Source organism: Mastigoproctus giganteus, chromosome 10 (genome assembly GCF_048544385.1).
Source record: "Mastigoproctus giganteus isolate SK-2022 chromosome 10, ASM4854438v1, whole genome shotgun sequence".
Classification (NCBI taxonomy): domain Eukaryota; kingdom Metazoa; phylum Arthropoda; class Arachnida; order Uropygi; family Thelyphonidae; genus Mastigoproctus; species Mastigoproctus giganteus.
The window spans coordinates 86,576,919-86,595,183 of NC_143584.1; the positions used below are offsets into that span (position 1 = coordinate 86,576,919).

At 37.2% G+C, this 18,265-nt stretch overlaps 1 protein-coding gene across 2 annotated transcripts in view; it reads right to left on the bottom strand.

Annotated features, from left to right (window-relative positions):
* Positions 1-18,265, bottom strand: part of LOC150079136 (uncharacterized) — a 381,717-nt gene that overhangs the window by 33,125 nt on the left and 330,327 nt on the right. For both annotated transcript variants that reach the window (XM_090382718.1, XM_090382717.1), the window contains exon 18: positions 7,069-7,179. In XM_090382718.1, the coding sequence (XP_090238844.1) occupies positions 7,069-7,179 (111 nt within the window). The remainder of the gene's footprint in view (positions 1-7,068; positions 7,180-18,265) is intronic.

Genomic DNA, 18,265 nt, shown 5'->3' on the forward strand with positions numbered 1-18,265 from the left:
GGTTCATCATGACAAGTGTTTCTTGACTAATTTTTTCTTCTTTGGATTTCTTTTTCCCTATAGGTTTCTTGGGCTTTATCACTTTCAAAAAGTTGTAATATTCCTCGTCGATATCTTGGTCCTCAGCAGTCTGCAGAAGCTCATACTTGTTCTTAAGTTCCAGTACATACTGCTTTTTCTCCTCTTCTGTTATCTCAAAGACCTTTGTATTATTTACTCGAGTCAGTTTTTTCCTTTCCTTTCCTACATCTATATCAAGTGTACATCTTACCATTCTGTGATCACTTCCAACATTTACCTTATTTAGGACGGTGACATCATTCACAATATATCTTCTATTAGTGAGGATGAAGTCGATTTCATTAGTAGTTAATCCATTTGGACTCTTCCATGTCCACTTTCTGTTCACCCTTTTCTTGAAAAAAAAAAAGTGTTCATTACTGACAGTCCTTGAGATTCTGCAAATTCCACAAGTCTTTCGCCTCTTTCATTTCTTTCACCAATTCCAAAATTTCCTATAGGACTATTCAAGGACTATAGTTCCCCTTTCTGTGCTGTTTTGTCTTTTTCCAACCTTAGCATTGAAGTCTCCCATAATAATAGTGTAGTGGGTTTTCTGCTCATCTAGAAGACTCTCAATTTCAGTGTACATTTCTTCAACCTCTTCATCATCATGGCTCAATGTTGGTGCATAAATCATTATAATCTTTAGCTTGTATCTCTTAGAAATCTTTAGTATTAGTCTTGACACTCTTGGTGATGTACTTTTGAATTCCAAAATGTTGTTTTTAAAATCTTTATGGACCAGAAACCCAATTCCACCTTCACTCCTTTCACTGTTTCCATTGGTGTACAGCAGATTTCCACTTGATAGACTTATAAGTGATTCATTTCTTCTTCTTGTTTCAGCCAAACCGATGATATTCCAATTCACATTTTCTAATTCCTTTTCCAGCTCTAATATCCTGTCTTCACCGATGAGGGTTCTTACGTTATAACAGGCCAAGTTCAGTTTCCGTGCATGGCAGCCTGGTCGTACCCAGAGATTCTTAGCACCCTCTGCTTCCACTCTAATCCTCTCGCTGCCGTAAGAGGGAGAGTGAAAGCTGCTGGGGACTGAGGGCCATTTGTTTCGTCGTGCTTTCATATTGCTGGAGGGGTTGGTCTTTTCCTCTTCATGCTGACCAGGCATCTTGAAGAGAACCACTCTACACGTTCGTTGCCACCTAAGTGACGTAACAGGGCTTACCATCGAGAAGGTGTGCATGAGTGGATTTTAGGGAGGCAGGCCAACCGGACTTCTCCTAAATCTTCTGTAATAGAGAGATATTGGATCCATCAGTATTTCTTAGTAGGAATTAAAAGCCTTGTAGCTTCCAACATTAATTCCTTGAATGTTTCCCATTTAGAATATGCTGTTGGTAACTTCAGTAGGTCCCACTCTATAGAATTTAAAAAGTGTAACACCACTGTAGTCACCTTTATGAAAGCAAAAACCCTTCCCTTTACATCTTTGAGTAAATCCCACATCAGTACACTGTGACACCCAGTGGTTCCTTTATATGCAGATCCTTAATGCATGAATAATGCATTAAGAATCTGCAGATAAAGGAAGTCCGCATGGACTGAAGGTGTTCAAGTGTATCACCAATTCACAAAGGAGGTTCAAAAGGTGACACAAGTAACTTCAGACCTGTTAGTTTAACTTGTGTTCCAGGGAAAATAATGGAATCACTGGTTAAAGAAGCATTGCAGGATCATCTAGACAAGACTGCAGTAATAGTTAAGACAGCATGGGTTTGTCAAAGGAGGTCTTGTCTGACCAATTTCATTGGTTACTATGATGTGGTCACAAAGGAACTGAATGCCAAAAATAATTTTGATATCATATACTTGGATTTCAGGAAAGCTTTGATATTGTTGCAAATGGAAGACTGCTGTACAAATTGGAGAGGTATGGCATCAAGTGTAAGCTGCTACAATGGATAAAGGGATGGTTGAGTGGGAGACAAAGAGAGTAGTAATTAATGGACACTGCTCCTCATGGACAAATGTTATTAGTGGAGTTCCCCAGGGTTCAGTGTGGGGCCCATTGTTGTTTTGCATATTTATCAGTAATATTGATGAAGGTATATCAGGTTTAATGTCCAAGTTTGCAGATGATACAAAGGTTGGCAGGTTTGTTAATGACAGTATACTACTCCAACTGGATCTAGATAAGTTGGGATAATGGGCTGAGAAGTGGCAACTGGAGTTTAACATTGACAAATGCAAAGTACTGCATATGGGTAGCAATAACCGAAGAGAAACGTACCAACTGGGTGGTACTACACTCAGGGAAGTGGAAAGTGAAAAAGACATTGTGGTAATTGTGCATTCAAATATGAAGTTCGCTGAGCACTGCAGACAGGCTGCCAGGGCAGGTCATGGAGTCTTGTCAATGATATATAGGAATTTTGCTAGCAGGGACAGGGAGGTGATACAGGGACAGGAGGGGGCACAGTTTCAAATTGAGGAAAGATAGTTGTAGATTAGATGTGCGGAAATTTGCCTTTAGCCAGCGGGTAGTTGATTGGTGGAACAGGCTTCCATCTTTTGTTGTGGAAGCCAGTAGCCTAAATAAATTTAAGGCTGAGCTGGACAGGCATTTGGAATGAATGGGGGATGAAATGGGAGGGTTTTTTTTTTTTTTGGCTGATGCTGCATAAGCTTGCTTTCTTGCATCGTATGCCTCTACTAATGCTAATGACTACTGATAATCAGTTCAAGAATATTACTCCCTATGGTTGCCTCTTGAGCATGCTGCTTGAGAAAACTGTAGATTAGATGTGAGAAAACAGTCATTCAATAAATCAACAAGAAATCTTGCTAGTCTGAGAGTCTCTAATCCACAAGCTCCAGTCAATACCTGCAAAGTTAAAATCCATTATTATAAGGTATTCTGATTTGCTGGCCCACTCTTTCTCTGTACAGTTGTTCATTTTACTCACCAGAGCCAGTAAGCCTATAATGCACTTCTACTCTCATTTTTGCTTTCCTAGTGCTAATGTCACACCAAACATTTTATTGACCACCCATGTCAACTGAATGCACTGCCTTAGATTTTATGCATTTCTTAAGTAACAGCATAACTGCTTCTCCCTTCCTATCTTGTCTATCCTTTCTGTACACATTGTCTCCCCAAATTCCAATTTTGAATTACTTATATCCGTGACACCACGTCTCTGATATCCCAACAATATCCACCTTTGATGTCTTGACCAGTACTTCAAATTCATCAACTTTATTTACTATACTACTTGCATTGGTGTATATGCAAGTATACATGCATCTATTCTTATTCTTAGTTAACCTAAAACAGCTCATGTATTTATTTGTTTCACGATGACTTCCACCAGTTCCTGAAACACCGAGCACTCCACCCTCCAGTCCACTGCTCATTCTAATAGAAGCAGTGCAAGAATCACTTTCACCTCTGCCTACAGCTACTTTTAACCTTTTAGTCTGTGAATCTCTGCAAACTAGCAGTTTTCCAACCCACCTAACACTGCCTCGATAGCATCAGGAACACTCTTGCACCCCTTCTATTTAAGAGTATCCCATCACTGTAAAAGCAGTCTCTCCTGTTAACAAGCACAGACCACGCTGAGAAAAATTCTACCCCCACAAGCCTTGCACAATCTCTCCAGAGCCAAATTTATTGACAGGACTCTCATCATACTTCCTCCTACCATGTCTGGGCAGAATTGGAGACACTTTCAAATTTAACCCTTACTCGCAGGTTTTTCCTACATCGATCTGTACTCGGTAAGTATGTCCGTAGATCTTCTACTCTTAATGTCATTAGTGCCAACATGTTAGCAATATTACCTTTTGTGCTTTTAAAAGATAACTGCTCTACAACATCATCTACTTTTGCCCCTGGCAGACAGACCCTGGCCCTATTCCACCTATCCTTTTTGCACAATATATTTCCTGTTTACCTGTTAATAGTCACCAACAAAAATCACCTCCTGTGGTGTTTGTCGGAACAGTACATTCTGCCTTGAAGACTGCTGCTGTGTTGCCTGGTGCACAAGAATGAGCTCTGGCATTCTGTTGGGCGGCTGAGAGTTTGATGCCCCCCACCCCAATTTAATTCTTTTGCAGGCATCTACCCTCCTCTTCAAACTCTCATAGATGTTCATCAGAATGACAAGTTGGCACGTCATTTCTTCATACCCCTGCACCTAGCACAGGTGCAGGGGTATGAAGACATCTTCCTTGGCTAGATCATGTACTGTTCCAGAAAGATTTGGAAACATGCTTTCTTGCATCGTTTGCCTCTATTAATGATAATGCTAACATTTCACATGTTGCACAATTTTTTAGGTTGTGATGCATTGTAGAATTGCCCGTTTCGGTTCTCCCCTGAGCCACAGTACTCCCACTGCTTTGTGCACATTGCTTTTCTGCTCTAATCTAGGGCATGATTTCCATTAAAGTTCAAATTAATTGATTAATAATGAAAATTAATGTAGCCATCTACCAAAGTAGTTAAATTAATTAATTTAACTACTTTGGTAGATTGGCATCGTTTTGGTTATATCTCATATTGTGAATGCATTCACAACGAGTTGCCATGGTATTACACTACCTCGAATAAATAACACTTCACCAGTGGAAAAGACTACTGTTATTTATTCTCAGCGGATACCACCACCCAGACAGCACCATTTCAAAGCTTGTTGGCTTCTCTTCGGTGGGTGGGCAGGTACCTTGTCACTATTGCAACACCTTGGTGTTGCAATAGTGACAACCCAGTTATGAAGTATAACTTCACAATATGAGAGATGCCTGATGGTGTGCTAAAGTGATAAAGACTATAAAATATTTAAGGGCAAAGGTCTCATGCTGCGAGGTAGAATGTCTAACATGTAGGTTAGTGCAAAAGCATCATTTTAACGTAGCCATCTAAATTAATTAATTAAATTGACATTGTTAAGATAACTAAATTTAATTGATTAATTGACAATACTACACTAAACTAATAGATTCCAAAATGCAGTGATATGTATTAGGCCATTTAGTTTTATGTTATCAAGTTCGAGATACACATTATGCTATACCATAATGATTAGAATGTTAAATTAGTTATATCCTTAACTAAATACAAAAAAGGCATGTGCCCAACATGTGATTAGAATATTCAAGCTACTTATTGCAATTAAAACCTTGTTTTTCTCTGCACTGCTGGTTACGTGCTATTGTGGAACAATAACAGCAAGATTCAAACAATACAAGGGTCTATGTATCGAACATCTAGCCATAAATTAAAAAATAAATTAATAAGCTTGACTAAGACTGAAAATCTACTTATGGAGTACAATTAAGTATGACAATTAGGTCAAAAAATGGCAAAATTTTTTGTAAACTTATCTGTTTCCAGCAGCTCAAAATTCTTTCCTCCAGATTCAACTCTTTCTCCCACTGTTTTCCTCATGTATATTAATGACCTTCTTCCACTGACTACAAATTCTTTCTGTCATTTTGCTGATGACAGTATACTGCATTCTGCCTTCCAGTTTGAGCAATGTTGCCCTGCACAAATAGCTTAAATTTCTCCAATGAAGCAAAGATGATTTAGTTAATTTCAATCCTAAAACTCAGTCCTGCCTTACACCTTGCAAAAAGTCTACTGTTCCTAGGCTTATCTTAAACGACACTCAGATTTCTAGCCAAGATCTCATATCTTTATTACAGATTACCCTGACTTCTAATCATTCTTGGTATAAGCACATCACAAATTTTGCTTCCAATGTATCTATAAAACTAGGTTTGCTCTAGTTTTAAGTAATGCTCTTTGCATTACTTTTCTTCTAAATTACTCACTCTGCCCTACTACTGAATACTATGCCCATATCTGGGGTAGTGCCCCAAAACCTCTCAGGCTTCTAGACTCCAATCAAAAGAGGGCAATCAGGTTAATTGCATATGCCAATTAAGAACAATGCCATAGGTACTGTTCTTTTTAATTGGCATCTGTAATTCCCCTGCTCTCTTGTAAACTAGTTTGAACACACACAAAAATCAGTCTCAGCATCCATTTACTGTCCAACTTCAAACTCACAGAACCAACTTTTCTTCTTCTAATTTATCCTTGCAACTTCTGTTATCTGAAACAACCTTCCTTCACATGTATTTCCTGAAAATTATAATCTATAAAAATTCAAATCTAATGTCAACAAGTATCTTTGCAACCTTCAACCCATGCACAGCACTAAGTACTTATTAGGTCTAACACCTTTTCTGTTTGGAGTTTTCACAAAACATCAAATAAGTAAAATGATAATAATAAAATAATATCCAGTGTTTCAGTACACTACAATATACAGTACATGTGATATGTATGAAATAAGCCAAATGTAAAATTTCACAAAAATCTGTTCACTGGAAGTTTTTATTTGGTTTTTAGGAGCATTAGCAACTAAGGCCATATTGCTCTGGGGATATGCGGTGGTCATTCCCTGACCTTCTGGAAGTTAAGTTATTACATATGGGTGGACAGACAGACAGACAGATGTGGCAAAGGCAATAGGCATTTTATGCACACGTGTTAAAGCAGCTAAAATCGAACATCTAGCCATAATAAAATGTCTTTGTGATACGAGTTATCCAGCAAGGATATTCATGAAGACATGATAAATACATTAGGAGAACTGCAATTTTAATGATTCCTAAAAACAGTGCTGAATTGGCAATGCTATTAGGCAAGATGATCATACTAATAGTTCAATTGAATCATTTCTTCTATATGTTTAATTTAAATCAGACTTTAAAAAAGAAATTCTCGACTGATGGTATCTATACTATGAGCGGTGGTCATCTTATTTCAAGATGAAGGATCAAAATAAGAACTTTACTGTCAGGATCGTATAGTATCCCCTTATATGTACTATAAATCTACCATATATCAGACTATAAATATGGAAGTTATTAAATGGACAATACTACCCTACTTTCCACTACTGGAAAATAGGCTATAAACGGCATTTGAACAATGAAATTGTAAGTTCTGTCAAAACATACCTTTCCAGCTTCATGATCATCGGGATATTTCCAGTATGCTAAATAATTTCCCTGAAGTACACACCACCGTCTTTGCCATGCACCAAAGCCACTCACATCTTCAAACATATTCTAAAATTAAAAGAATATAAATAGATATAGTTTCTATTTTTCTCTACTTTCACCTAAACAAATTAATATTCCCATTTCAGAAAAGCTTGATTTTAATGTTTATTCATTAAATTTAAGTCAAATTACACACTAAATTATTTAAAATATGGAGTTGAAGGCAGATTTTACTAAGTTTGGCCTTTTCACTATCAAGGACTTAAGTGACTTACACGGGGGGATGTGAAGGGTAAAAAAGTCATGATACCTGCTCATAGTTCATAGGTACACACCTATGAACCTTACAATAAAGATCACCTATATAGTAGATCAAGATATACAGTAGAACCTTGTTAATCCGAACTTGACTGGCCCACTCGGTCCGAATTAACCAGAAGTTATCTTTAACATACCAGTTTTTATTTAAAGTTACTAAATAATGAAATTTTAACTAAATTGGTTTCTATATTAAATTAATAAAACAATATTTTAAAGTAAAAATTATAGAAAGTAAAAGAATATGGTAATTAAATGAAATACTGTACAAAGCAATAAAGTTTTAATGTCGAACATTATATTACACAAAATTAACACAAAACAAAACTATTTTCGGGAAGTTTACTTGAAATAATCCTCAATGTTTTTTTGCTTTAATTTTGAAACTCTTTTGGGCCGCACGATCTTGCAGATGCTTCAAGGTCAGAAGCTCATCCAGCTGATGTGTCATCCTGTCTCTCGAATAAATCAGTAGCTTCTCCAGCATTCTGGTTGCTTCAGTTTGACTCACGCCAGTTGTTTCCTCACACACTTCATCATCGGAGTTGTCATCTTTGTTAGCTTGTAACGATGATGAGCAGCATGCTTGCAGGATGTCTTCCTCAGTGAGGATTTGATGTCCTAGATCATTATCACACATTATCCATGGGGTCAATGTCTTTATTTGTTACATCTGAACAACTCCCTAAACGTTGAAATAAATGAACAAAATCATTATCATCCTTGTCACCATCAGGATCCGAAGAAATATCCATTGGAACATCAGGCCAAAGTTCTTTTCAGCATGTTAAGGGTAGTCTTGTCAGTTTTGTCCCAAACTGTAGATAAATGACTGTCTTTATGTTGACATTTTTAAGAAGGTCTATAAAGTTTGATTTTTCTTCAAGTGCCTCTTGTTGTTCTAACAGTGAGATTATCAACTTCTTTCTGTACCATCACTTCAAAGCCTCTGTAGCTCCTTGATTCATAGGCTGTAATAGTGCAGTAACATTGGGTGGCAAAAATTTTACTCAGATGTTACCAGATCTCAGTTCTTCTGCTGGGTGGGTTGGAGCATTATCAATGAATAAAACCGCTTTTTCTTCCAGTCCTTGATGCCTTAAATTTTTTTAACTAGGGAAACAAATGAGATGAAAACCCAATCTTTAAAAAGAGCTGAGCTCATCCAAGCTGAGTTTTGTGACGTGTATTTAGCTGGGATGGAATTTAAGTTCACATTTTTAAGAGTGCGGGGCTCAGCAGATTTTCCTATGACTAACAGTGGTAACTTTAAATTCCCGGATGCATTACTGCACAAAACCAATGTCACTCTTTCCTTACTCAATTTATGTCCTTTAGCTGTAGAGTCAAGTTTTGAGGCAAGTGTTTTTTTGGGTAACATTTTGAAAAATAAACCAGTCTCGTAAGCATTAAAAATTTGGGATGGAACTAAACTTTCTTCATTAATGAACTTTACTTTAAATTCTTCGCTTGCAACTCAATCAGAATTACAGGTGAAAGACTTTCACCTGTAATTCTGAGCTGTTGGATTTCACGACACTTCTTCCACCTTGATAACCAACCCAAACTCGCAGAAAAAGACGGTTCACCTCCTAACTTTTCGTTAAGTCTAAGAGGCCTTGGTTGAAGGATTGGGCCTGAAAGAAGAAACCCTTGCTCTCATTCTTGACAAAACCAAATGTATAAAGCCTCGTTCAAATTTTCATTTTTTGCCTGCTTAATGGTAGCTCTATTTCTTAAGCTATCTTTGGTCACCATTTTTGCACAAAAGTTTGATTGCTTTCCTATTTTTTTCTAATCGGAAACAGTTTGTTTTTCCGCCCCTATATCAAGAGCGATCTTTTTTAAACTTTCCCCCTTATCAAGGGAAAAAAAACGCGTTCAGTTTTTGTTCTATCGACATGGTAACACTTTCTTTTTGTTGCCATCTTCTTTTAACCCAAAACCACAAAAAAATCAAAAAATAAACAAAATAAAAACACACTAAAGAAGCGAGGTAAGGGTACGCGTGGATAATGCTAGAGGCAGCTGTTAACTGAATAGGCCAGCACTTGAGATTACCGTATGATTGTCTCTGACCATACCATGAGGTCCAGTTGGATTTTCGGAGGTGAAAACCATAATACAATAAAAACATTTAGCAGTCCCCTGTTTATTGGGCTTTTCTGTTAGTGCAATCTATTATAAACGGATAGTAAACTCGATCTTTTTGAATTTGCGATAACACCGACAGCTGGAATTCTGTGGGTTTTTACGTTATTATGGTGAAATGTATTTCCTCTTCCATGAAATCTTCAATCATATTTTTTGTTTCGTAACTTGTTACTCTGTTCTCACTTGCGCATATTGTGTTAGTTGCAATTTGTGCATGTGGTGTTCTTTGGTATCGATTGTTTATCTTTTTTATTGTTTTAAATTCCCTCCCAAATGTCAGGGAGCAGAAATGTTTTTTTTTCCGATAGAATTTTTCCCCTGACGGAAAACCATTCCGGATCATCGGAGTTCTACTGTATATGTTTTAACAAGTTTTTTTTTTTTTTTTTTTTTATGAAAGCCCCAAACACGAGAGGTATTAGAACCTATAGTACTTAGTACCGTGCTTGGGTTGGAGGTTGTGAAGATGAAAGAAGATATTTGTTGACATTAGACTTGAACTTCTGTAGACTGTAATTTTCAGGAAATACGTATGAAGATAGGCTGTTCCAGAAAATGGCAGTTGAATGAATCAATGAGGAAGATGGAAAGTTGGTTCTGTGAGTTTGAAGTTGGACAGTAAATGGATGTTAGCTGGTGGCAGCATGTGTTCGGACTGTTTTGAAAGAGAGAGGAATTATAGAAGCCAATTCAGAAGAACAGTGCCCATGGAAGTACAGTGTTCCACTGAACTTCTATATTAGGAATTTTTTCGCAAAACATTGCACCTTGAAACAAAATTACATGTAAAATTAACCTCATATAGCGAAGTATTAGTCTCTCTATAACGAATTTTTAAAAAAATTGGTAAAAGCATTTTTGAAGATTTTCAAGCATTTACTGCTAAACAGCTACTCAAATATACGGCTTCCCTCCCTCCAAAATTGCACATTAGCATCTGGAATTAATCATCCTTTTAGTGAATACTTGTAGCCATTTATGCCCGTAGGAGGGTATTTGTTTCATTTTTGTTAGTTATAAAACCAAATGGGTTTTCTTAAAAGTGGTCAAACTTTACAATAAATAAGGTAGATTTGTAAATTGATGTTGGCTCAGGGGAAAACGAAATTCGCTGCAGTAAGCTTTTAGCATGCTGTGGCGGCAATACATAGAATGCTACCATAGTCGGTTTTTAGTAACGCCTACTGAGTGACATTCGCTTCTCACCTCAACCGTACCATGTGACCTTCCTGTCAATCATTATATATGTCCATTCTCATCTAACTGGACTCCCAGTAGATGGTTTTATGAATTTTTTTTTTTTAATTTCATTCTTTTAGAACAATTTGTCATCAATCACACAGGCTATATGCTCTTGTATTTTTATTTTTTTTTTCCTGAAAGGTAACATACAGCATACATTAACCGTAAATTTTCTTTTGTGTATATATGAATGAAAGTCGTATATTTCTTAAAAGTGATTGATAGGAAAAGTCACGTGGCTAGCGAACATCATTGAGTAGGCGGTACTAACAATTCACTATATGGCCAGCACAAGGAAGTTGGCAGTGTATGTATCAGCAAGAGCTGCAGTCCAGTAATTTTTACATTTGCGGAAACAATGTTGAAGAGAAAGTGTTTAAGTATTAATGATAAAGTAAAGATTCTTCATGATATTGACCAGGGTTTTGGGAAAAAATATATTGCGGAGAAATATGGCATAGCTTATCTACGATTTTAAAAAATCGAGAATCAATTTTAAATGCAATTGAAAGAGGAGCAGACAAGAAGCGAATTAAGTTGTGTATATATGAAGATGTTGATAAAGCTGTTCTAAAATGGGTGCAAAATGATACAAGAAAAGAATATACCAATATCGGGTCCAATAATTAAGCAACAAGCTCTGAAATTTGCACAGTCCCTGGGACATACAGAATTTAATGCAAGCACTGGGTGGCTAGATAAATTTAAGAAGCACCACAGAATTGTGGAAAAGGTTATTTGTGGAGAAAGTGTTAATGTAAACGAAAAAGATTGCAACAGTTGGAGGAACAATACCTTAAAGAAGATTTTGGAAGAATATGAACTTAAGGATGTTTTTAATGCTGACGAAATGGGTTTATTCTTTAAATGTCTGCCGAATAGAACACTTGCTTTTAAGGATGATAAATGTTTTGGCGGAAAACAAAGCAAAGAAAGGATCACTGTGCTAGTTGGAGCAAATATGACAGGAAGTGAAAAATTAAGACTTTTAGTCATCGGAAAATCAAAAAACTCAAGATGTTTTAGAGGCACAAAATTTTTGGAAGTTGACTACACTTTTAATAAAAAAGCATGGATGACAAGTGATATCTTTGAAAACTGGATATTAAAACTAGACAAGTGGTATGACAAGAGAAAAGGGCAAATCGTGTTGGTAAACTGACCACTGTCTGGCACATCCTGCCAGTTTATTTATTTATTTTTTTTTTTTGTTAGTTGTTGGCACATCGGCTTCTGTGGCCATAATGCACCTCCCGAGGTTTTTTGCAGTACTTTGATCTAAGCCCGAGGCGGGATTCGAACCTGCGACCTTTGGGTTGCCAGGCAGGTACTTTACCCACCCGGCTAGCCCGGTCGACATCCTGCCAGTATTTCAGCCAAAATTAAGTGTGAAGTTGTTGTTTTTACCACCAAACGTGACTTCAAAACTCCAACCAATGGACCAAGGCATTATTAAAAATTTTAAATTTCATTATCGAAAGAGAATAATAATGAAGATTGTCAATGCATTATCAGAAAATAGAAACTTGGAGGTTACAATTAACCTTAGAGATTGCATCTCTGAACTGGCAAAAGTTTGGACAAACGATGTCAGTGAATACAATATTCAAAATTGTTTTTAGAAAACGGGATTTGCATTGAATACAGAAGTTGAACAACTGGACGAACAAGATGAACTGCCCCTTTCACAACTGAAAAACTTTTGGACATTATTAGAATCGTCTGGAAACATTGAAAATGAAATAACACTGGATAGTTATGTTTATATAGATCAAGATCTAACTACAACAGAACATCCAAATGAAGATGAAATACTGCTGAACAGTGTTAGACGCGACCATGATCACGAAGAAATTAACAATGACGTTGAAGACACATCAGAACAACATTTAGCAAAGCCAACTCGCGAAGAAATGATTAATGCTTTTAAAACGGTTCGTATGGGTCTACAGTTTTGTGCAAATGTTCCTGATAATGTTTTTAATGCTCTGAACAAATGTGAGGATGAATTAGACATTTTTTAATTGTACTGTGCAAATGAAAATTACAGATTTTTTTCATTTGAGATACTTACCGGCGAAAATTGTGTCAACATAATTTCAATAAGTGTTTTTGAAATAAAATACATTAAAAATAAATGTAGATTCATTTTCATTTTCTAATTAAATAACCATTTCTAATAAAAAAAAGATATTCTCTATATAACGAAATTTCTCTATAATGAATTTTTTCGCTGGATTTATCGAATTCGTTATAGGGAAGTTCGACTGATCTCTAGAAAAGGCATGCAGCAGAAACAGTACGTCTATGAGACAGAGAGTGGAGAGACTCTGTTAGAGAGGAGTCATTAATTAACCTAACTGCTCTCTTCTGAATGGAATCTAGAAGCCTGAGAGAGAGAGAGAGGTTTTGGGGGCACCGCCCCAGATGTAGGAACAATATTCCATGGTAGAACAGATTTGCAATTTGTACAGAGTGAACAGCTGTTTGGAAGAAAAGTAACGCCGAGAGCGAAAGAGAAAACCAAGTTTTTTAGATGCAGAGGAAGCAATATTTGTAATGTGCTTGTGTCAAGAGAGATTAGAAGTTGGGTAATCCCCAAAAGAGATATATCATTTTGCCTAGAAATTGGAGTGTCATCAAAGATAAGCATAGGAGCAGAAGAATCCTTTTTGTGAGATATAAGACAAGACTGAGTTTTAGAAGGATTGAAATCAACTAAGTTGTCTTTGCCCCACTGGAGAATTACACTGTAGATCAGGAATTGGTAGCGTATATTTGAGAAGTTCACCCTGACTGAGCAGGGCAAGGTTTCTCAAAATGGAAAGTGGAATACAATGTGCTATCATCGGCAAAACTATGGATAGGATTTCCAGTCAATGGGAGAAGGTTATTAATATACAAGAGGAAAAGAGCGGGGAAAAGAACTGAACCTTGGGGGCACCAGCATTAGTGGAAAAGTTAGAAGACAGAGCCATCTGCCATCACCATCAGAGAGAAAACTGGATAACCAATTACAAAAAAAAAATTGGCAAACCATAAGATGGAAGCTTATTTAGAAGACCTTTATGCCAAACACAATCGAAAGCCTTTGAGATGTCAAGAGCAACTGCTTGCGTTTCACCAAACATTTTCCTCAAATTTGTCCATAAATGGGTAACATAAGCCAGAATATCACCAGTGGATTGACACTGACAGAATCCATACTGGCGATTGTTGATCAGCCGGAAGGTTTCTAGGTAGTTTAAGAGTTGGCGGTTTATTGATTTCTCCATTACTTTAGAAAGAGTAGAAATAATTGCAATGGGACAATAACTGGATGGGAGGGATTTGTCACCCTTTTCAGGAACTGGTTGGATATGAGAAAATTTTCAAGCAGAAGGAAAAACATCTTTGGAATAAGAAAGTGAAAAAAGCGGCAAAGAACAGGAGTAAGTTCAGGAGCACAGGTTTTGAGAACAAGTGGAGAAATACCATCAGGACCTGGATCTTTCTTAGCATCAAGATTCATCAAAATCCTTCTGATATCCTTTTGACGGAAGACCACAGGAGGCATTGAATGGAGCGTGTTGGGAATGGTGGGAGGTGTTTTACCAAGATCATTAATACATGAGCCAGAAGAAAAATGGGATGCTAGCAGGTCAGCTTTATCCTTGGCTGAAGTGACACACAGAACCATCTGCTTTGGACAGAGGTGGGAGTAGAGATGGGCAGACGTTGCGGCCAATAGCTTTGGAAAGAGACCAGAATGCTCGGCTACCATTAGGGCAAGAAGCAAGTTTTCTACTCTTACCCTGTTCAAAATCTAGTTTGGATTGATTAATAACTGCTTTACAATTGTTGCGAGTTTTGGTGTAGGCAGAAAATGAAACTGAAGAATTGGAAACAAGCCCATTATGATTTGCAACGTTCTTCTCTTGAACAGCCTTAGCACATTTATTAGAAAACCAAGGTTTAGATAAAGGACGAGATTTTAAATTGAAGTGTGGAATAAAGGATTGCATTCCCTATAAGAATAATTTCACTGATATGATCTGAGCAAACGTTGACATCAGAAGTTTTGAAAAAGTAATCCGACCAAGGAAAAGAAGAAAAGAAATCACGCAGGTCGTCCCATTTTGCATTCTTGTAATGCCAAACAACACGAGGTTGGGAATAGCCATGAGATAAAGGCACCACTGGTGAAGAAACAATCACCAAGTTGTGATCTGAGGTACCTAAAGGACCTCTCACTTCGACCGTATACTTAGAAGGGTTGTTTGTGAGAAAAAGATCAAGCGTGTTGGCTGTATGGTTAGGATTGTCTGGTATTCTTGTAGGTAAATGAACAATCCGTGCAAGGTAATTGCAAAAGCCTCAGCATCTCGACCAGCCGGATCAGTGTGACTAGAAAACGGAAGCCAGCTGGAGTTGTGAACATTAAAATCACCAAGGAAAATTACCTCACTGTTAGGAAAGTTGGACTGGAGAAAGTCAAGTTGCAAAGACAGGAAGTCAAAGAGCTCCAAGTGATTAGTAGAGTTGGGAGAATGGTAGAGACAACAGATGAATTTGACACAATGAGGTAGAGAGATTTTAAGTCAGAGAAGATCGAAAAGACGAGATTCCAAATTACCAAGTCTCTGACAGGGAATATCGGAATGGACATATGCACAAATACCACCTTTGAGGCGAAAGGAATCATACAGAAAATAATTTGGGCAATTGAGATGAGCAATAGTTGAATCAACCAATAATTGAGATTCTGTCAGAAAAAGTACATGGGGTTTGGCAGACTGCAAGTGAAATCTTCATTCAGTAGCCTTTCTTTTTATTTTTGTTTTATTTCACAAATTTTTAGCTCCTCTATGGCTATACAGCTATTGTATTCTTTGAATACAGTAGCTGTAGAGGAGCCAGCCTCAGCAAGTATATATATATCCATCATTGGTGCTTTTTAAAATATTCTTTCAAAATCAATGTAGGGTAGTATTAAAATACATACAATAATAAATGGAGGCAGAACAGATTATTACAATATACGCTATATGTATACTGTAATAATCTGCTCTGCTTCTATTTATTCCTTAAACTTAAAAAAGCAAATTTGTGAAGGTCAAAGAACAAAAGCAAAGCTTTGTAATCTAGTATCATATGAATGCTTGCCAACACTTTCACAGAAAAATACAATTCTAGGGGTTTTTTTTTTTTAAACCAAAATTCCTTGACACAGTGTACTGAAACTTTTCATATAAACTCATAATAATAACTAGGTAACTCTGCCCCCCGCTCGCCAATCCATGTGCACGCTTTTCTACGTAAAATTTAAAAGTAAAAAAAAAAAAAAAACCAAAAGTAAACACCATTATCAACCCACTGCAGGATGGAAGCCTCAACAATTCATGCTGAGGGAAATTGACCATAATCTGACATGCTGGTCCGGTGCGGGTTTGCAGATAGACTGTATTTAGCAGTCAGGGGCTTGAACCCTGGTCTACTCAAAGAGCATGCTACTGCACTCCCGCTCCTGACCACTCAGCTACGGACGGAGTAAGTCAAATTTTTTCTAAGTAAAAGACACCTATCAAAATGCACTGATCGATATCTAATCAGGAAATGACCTATGTAATTATTTACCTGGCATGCGTCCCACTTATATGCTGTACATTGTCAACAACAAGTGTCTGATTCTGCCCAGAAACCGATTTGTGTTCCTTCCATTTAATGTTCACTAACCTCATACACGTGCTTCGCTGTCTAATACATTACCACACCCAGCATCATTTGATGTTCATCGTAACATTTTTTGAATATTAATGTCAGCTGATGAAGTGACCCATATCATCCCAATATAGTAAAGGTATGATTGTAAACAGTTTAGTTTTTTGTAAATATTTATATAGTTTTGTATTGTATAATGTTATTATTTGTATAACACTATACTAACATTATAATGTACTGATTGAAACCTAATCAGGAAATGGCCTATGTAATTATTTACCTGAGCACTTGTAGTGATGTAATTGCCCTGCCCTGCCCTCTTCTCCCATTGGCTCGAATATCACTAGGAGGAAAACCTTTTTAATGTATAGAGAGATAATTAATGCAAACCATATGGTGCCATGAGTACATCATGCATGCATGCATGCATTATCAAATGCAATCAACTATAATTTAAAGGCTTGTTTGTTATTTGGTTTTTAGGAGCATTAGCAACTAAGGCCATATTGCTCCGGGATATGCGGTGGTCATTCCCTGACCTTTCCGCATCCTCCGTATTTGGTGGTGATGGGCTCGAACCCCAGTCTAATCAAGAAGCGTGTGCTGCACACTGCTGCTCCTTCCCACCTGGCGATGGATAATAATTTAAAGGCTTATTTTTTTTTTGGTCAGTCATGTAGTGTTGACTACAGAAACTTTTTCATTTTAGAAGTCCTAGGGCACAAACAGGATCTCATTACAAGAGAAATCCTGCAAAACAAATATTTAAAATGCTAATTTAGATGCTCATATGGCTAGTATGAGCAGCAGCCTGGAAAGCAAGGCAATGGGATTTTCCAGTACTGCTGGGAGTCATAATGGAACAAGTAAATACATGGGCTGTGTTAGGGTAACTAAGAGTAGAAACAGGTGCATGTATACTTGCATGTACACCAATGCTAGGAGTATAGTTAATAAATTCGATGAGCTTGAAGTGCTAGTCAGGAAGTCAAAGGCAGATATTGTTGGGATATCAGAGACGTGGTGTCACATAGGCATAAGCAGTGCAGAACTGGAATTTGGGGAATACAATGTGTACAGAAAGGATAGAAAGGACAGGAAGGGAGGAGGGGTTATGCCGTTAGTTAAAAAACACAAAAAATCTAAGGAACTGCATCCAATTGATGTGGGTGGACAATGCAAAGTTGAGTCTGTTTGGTGTGACATAAACACTGGGAAAGGAAAAATTAGAGTAGGTATGTGTTATAGGCCTAATGAATCTGATGAGTATAATGAGCAATTGTGCAGAGAAATAGAGTGGGCCAGAAAATTAGAGTGTCTTCTAATGGGGGATTTTAAGTTCCCTTATATTGACTGGAATTTGTGGGTTGGTCATTCAAACACTAGCAAGGCTTTTGTGGATTTATTGGATGATTGTTTTCTACAGCAGCATGGTCGGAAGGCAACTAGAGGGAGTAATACTCTTGATCTGATTATCAGTAGTGATTCTTCATGCATCAAGAATCTGCAGATAAAGGAACCACTAGGTGGCAGTGATCACATGTGCTGAAGTGGGATTTACTCAGAGGTAACTACGATCAAGGGTAAAGGGAAGGGTTTTTGCTTTCATAAAGGTGACTACGGTGGTCTGAGACAGTATTTAAATTCTATACGGTGGGACCAACTGATGATGTTACCAACATCATCAGTTGGTCCCACAAATTCAAAATGGGAAGCATTCAAAGAATTAATCTTGGAA